Source organism: Poecilia reticulata, linkage group LG6, assembly GCF_000633615.1.
Source record: "Poecilia reticulata strain Guanapo linkage group LG6, Guppy_female_1.0+MT, whole genome shotgun sequence".
NCBI classification, from domain to species: Eukaryota; Metazoa; Chordata; class Actinopteri; order Cyprinodontiformes; family Poeciliidae; genus Poecilia; species Poecilia reticulata.
In genome coordinates this window covers 17,724,333-17,727,102 of record NC_024336.1, presented here as the reverse complement: position 1 = coordinate 17,727,102, position 2,770 = coordinate 17,724,333, and the positions used below count along the sequence as shown (strand labels likewise).

Here is a 2,770-nt window from a genome sequence, read left to right as displayed (position 1 = left end):
TATATATGTGTGTGTATAAAGAAAATCTCAAATTTTTCCAGTTGATGTCACACAAACAACAAAGTTACAGTCCCACACCTCTTCTCATATAAGCTGGCCCTCGTCCCAAAGTACAAAGTTGGGATGAGTTGTCAGAAGAATTTAGTTTCACAGTTGGCCAAACAAATAAACTCCTGAACCACAACAGTGTGAAAATGTAGTTTTTCAGACAGTGGAATCATTTCCCAGTGAGGAGAAGGTTTAAGGCCAGCCACTACCTGCCTTCAAACCTTGACTGATTAGGCGACATTTAATGCAAAATGTAAACTTCTGATATGGGATTCACTGGTCTTGAATGTGCTTGAGATTCTGGTCTGCACAAAATTTTTGTCAAATCATTGTATCCCACTAAAATAGGATAAACTATTTAATTGTTTATTTGAAATTACAATTGGTTTACTGTTATCATAAAATATAAAACACTCACAGTAACGTATTACCGCTGCAGGCTAACAATTCTCCCTCCTTTGCTTTTCTTTGTTTGGGGGAGAATGACGCAGGTTTTAGTGGTGATGCCATGTGTTTAATGTTCAGCTGCGAAGCAAACAGTCTGGAAGGCTTGTTTGAATTTTAGCTAATAATTAATATGTAATCAGCACCATGTGCTGTTCCCCAATACCAGAGCAAATCTGAAGGTGAGGTGGACACAGAAGCATGTGAAGTTGCAGTTCTGAAGTTGTTGCATAAGATAGCCAAGATGTACAATCCTTGTACCTAATCCTTGCACATACAAGGCTTCTTGTATGTGCAGGATACACATACAAGAATCCTAATTTTTAGCTTCAATTTTCCAAATAATAATTTTGATGGTCTGTTAATTTTTTAGTTAGTCCACTCACAAACACAGATTTTTGTTTTCTTGCAATGGTACTTTCTCCTCAGCTATAGGGCTTGGGGTTTCTTCTACCAAGCAAAAGATTTATTTTTTTTAAGCTTGATGTATGTCTTTAGTATTTCTATTAAACTTTTAACATGTCTCCTTTATTGTTTTTTTTTTGGGGGGGAGGGGGGGATTATCAAAAATTAAAAGTATTGTTCAATAAATTTTGGTGATTAATTAAAATCAATTTATCTGGCAACAATTTTTAAACATAAAACTGGCAAGCTATGTGAGGCTAATTATTACTTTTATGTCAAACATTCAAATAAAAAAAAATCTTCTCGTTCAGTCTAGCTAATGTTTGATTATTTAATATGTAACTGATTATCAGCATGGTATATTACTTTTCCCATTATTTTTATTAATCAAATTATTCACCAAAAATATGCAAAAAGATCAAATATAGTTATGTACACTACATACATAATAGATGGAAAGTTAACATGATTGACAGAGATGATTTTAAAGTTTTTTTCCTCTCATCAATTTTTGTTGCCCTTACTGAAGCCCTCTCAATTGTTTGACAAGATGATATAAATTTAATTAAAATAGACTATTTTACTCTACAAATTAGCCTATATGCTGATAATGTACTGTTCTTCTCGATTCTGGCCATTTTAAAACAAATGTTTAAGAATATAATTGGCTAAATTTCAAAATGTCTAAAGTATTGCCTCTGTGTTAATGATATTTCTTTCTATTACAGACTTGGTCATGTTTGATAGTAGAATAGGTAACTGTTTTGCAGATCAAAACTTAAGAAGCAGGCTGGCAAGCTATGTGAAGCCAGCCGGCTTCACATAGTTTCCTCTTGATTAAAAGAATCAAATTATGGCATATACCAGAAATATGCGGGGAGGACTGGCTAGGTGCCAGTACCTACTTATAAAACAATATAGATAATTAAGGGAGGTTACATTGCCGAGGATTTTTTTGTTCTGCATTTGGTCAACATGATAAAAAATGCTGTGCTCATATAAAAGTGGAAGATCTACAGTTACAAACATATAATCTAGAGGAAACTGATGAAATATATGTAATTCAGTATAATTTAGGATTTGTTGTGCTTTGGTGCAGCAGTTGTAAAGTTATTCATCTCACTGTATTGAACAAGTGGTTTGATTTAAAGTTGATGGTCTCTTTTTTAACAAAATACTGCCCTCTCGTGGTAAAAGTTGCCTCACTGTGTTTTTTTCTCCTGTCTTTTATTGCAGAACATTCAGGGTCAGACAGGTAAGCACAACTTTTTCTCATGTTTTGGCATCAACTGCTTGCTTTTTTTCTTCCTATTTATTGTCACAAAATTTCACTTGTAGCACATTATTGGGGTGTAATCTGCTATCTTTATTAATCATGTCACACCAGTTAACACCCAAATTCTTAAAATGCTCTTTTCACTGCTTCAGTTGTGCTTTTATTTACTGTTGCTTTTCTTCTTGTGCTCCTCTTTTTTGCTTTATCAATTGGAAAAATATATCTACAACAGCTATAATAGAAACCACAGTAACAACTCTAGCTGCAACCACCACAGCTTCCGCAGCTACATCTGCAGCTACTACCACAGCAACACTTGCTCCTACAATCGCAACAGTTGTTGGTGCATATGTTAGCACAGCAACAGCTGCACTAACAACTTTAACCACTGCACCAACAACTTCAACCGCTGCACCTGCAACTTCAACCGCTGCACTAGCAACTTTAACTACTGCACCAACAACTTCAACCGCTGCACCTGCAACTTCAACCACTGCACCAACAACTTCAACCGCTGAACCAGCAACTTCAACCACTGCACCAGCAACTTCAACCACTGCACCAACAACTTCAACCGCTTCACCAGCAACTTCAACC

General features: G+C 35.5%; 1 protein-coding gene across 4 annotated transcripts in view; it reads left to right on the top strand.

Moving 5' to 3' along the window:
* The window catches only part of LOC103466166 (protein tyrosine phosphatase receptor type J), a 50,250-nt gene that overhangs the window by 19,555 nt on the left and 27,925 nt on the right, over window positions 1-2,770 (top strand). For 2 of the 4 annotated variants that reach the window (XM_008411564.2, XM_008411565.2), the window contains exons 2-3: window positions 2,134-2,152; window positions 2,406-2,757. In XM_008411564.2, coding sequence (XP_008409786.1) covers window positions 2,134-2,152; window positions 2,406-2,757 — 371 coding nt within the window. The remainder of the gene's footprint in view (window positions 1-2,133; window positions 2,153-2,405; window positions 2,758-2,770) is intronic. The other 2 variants (XM_008411568.2, XM_008411566.2) reach the window with 1 other exon arrangement.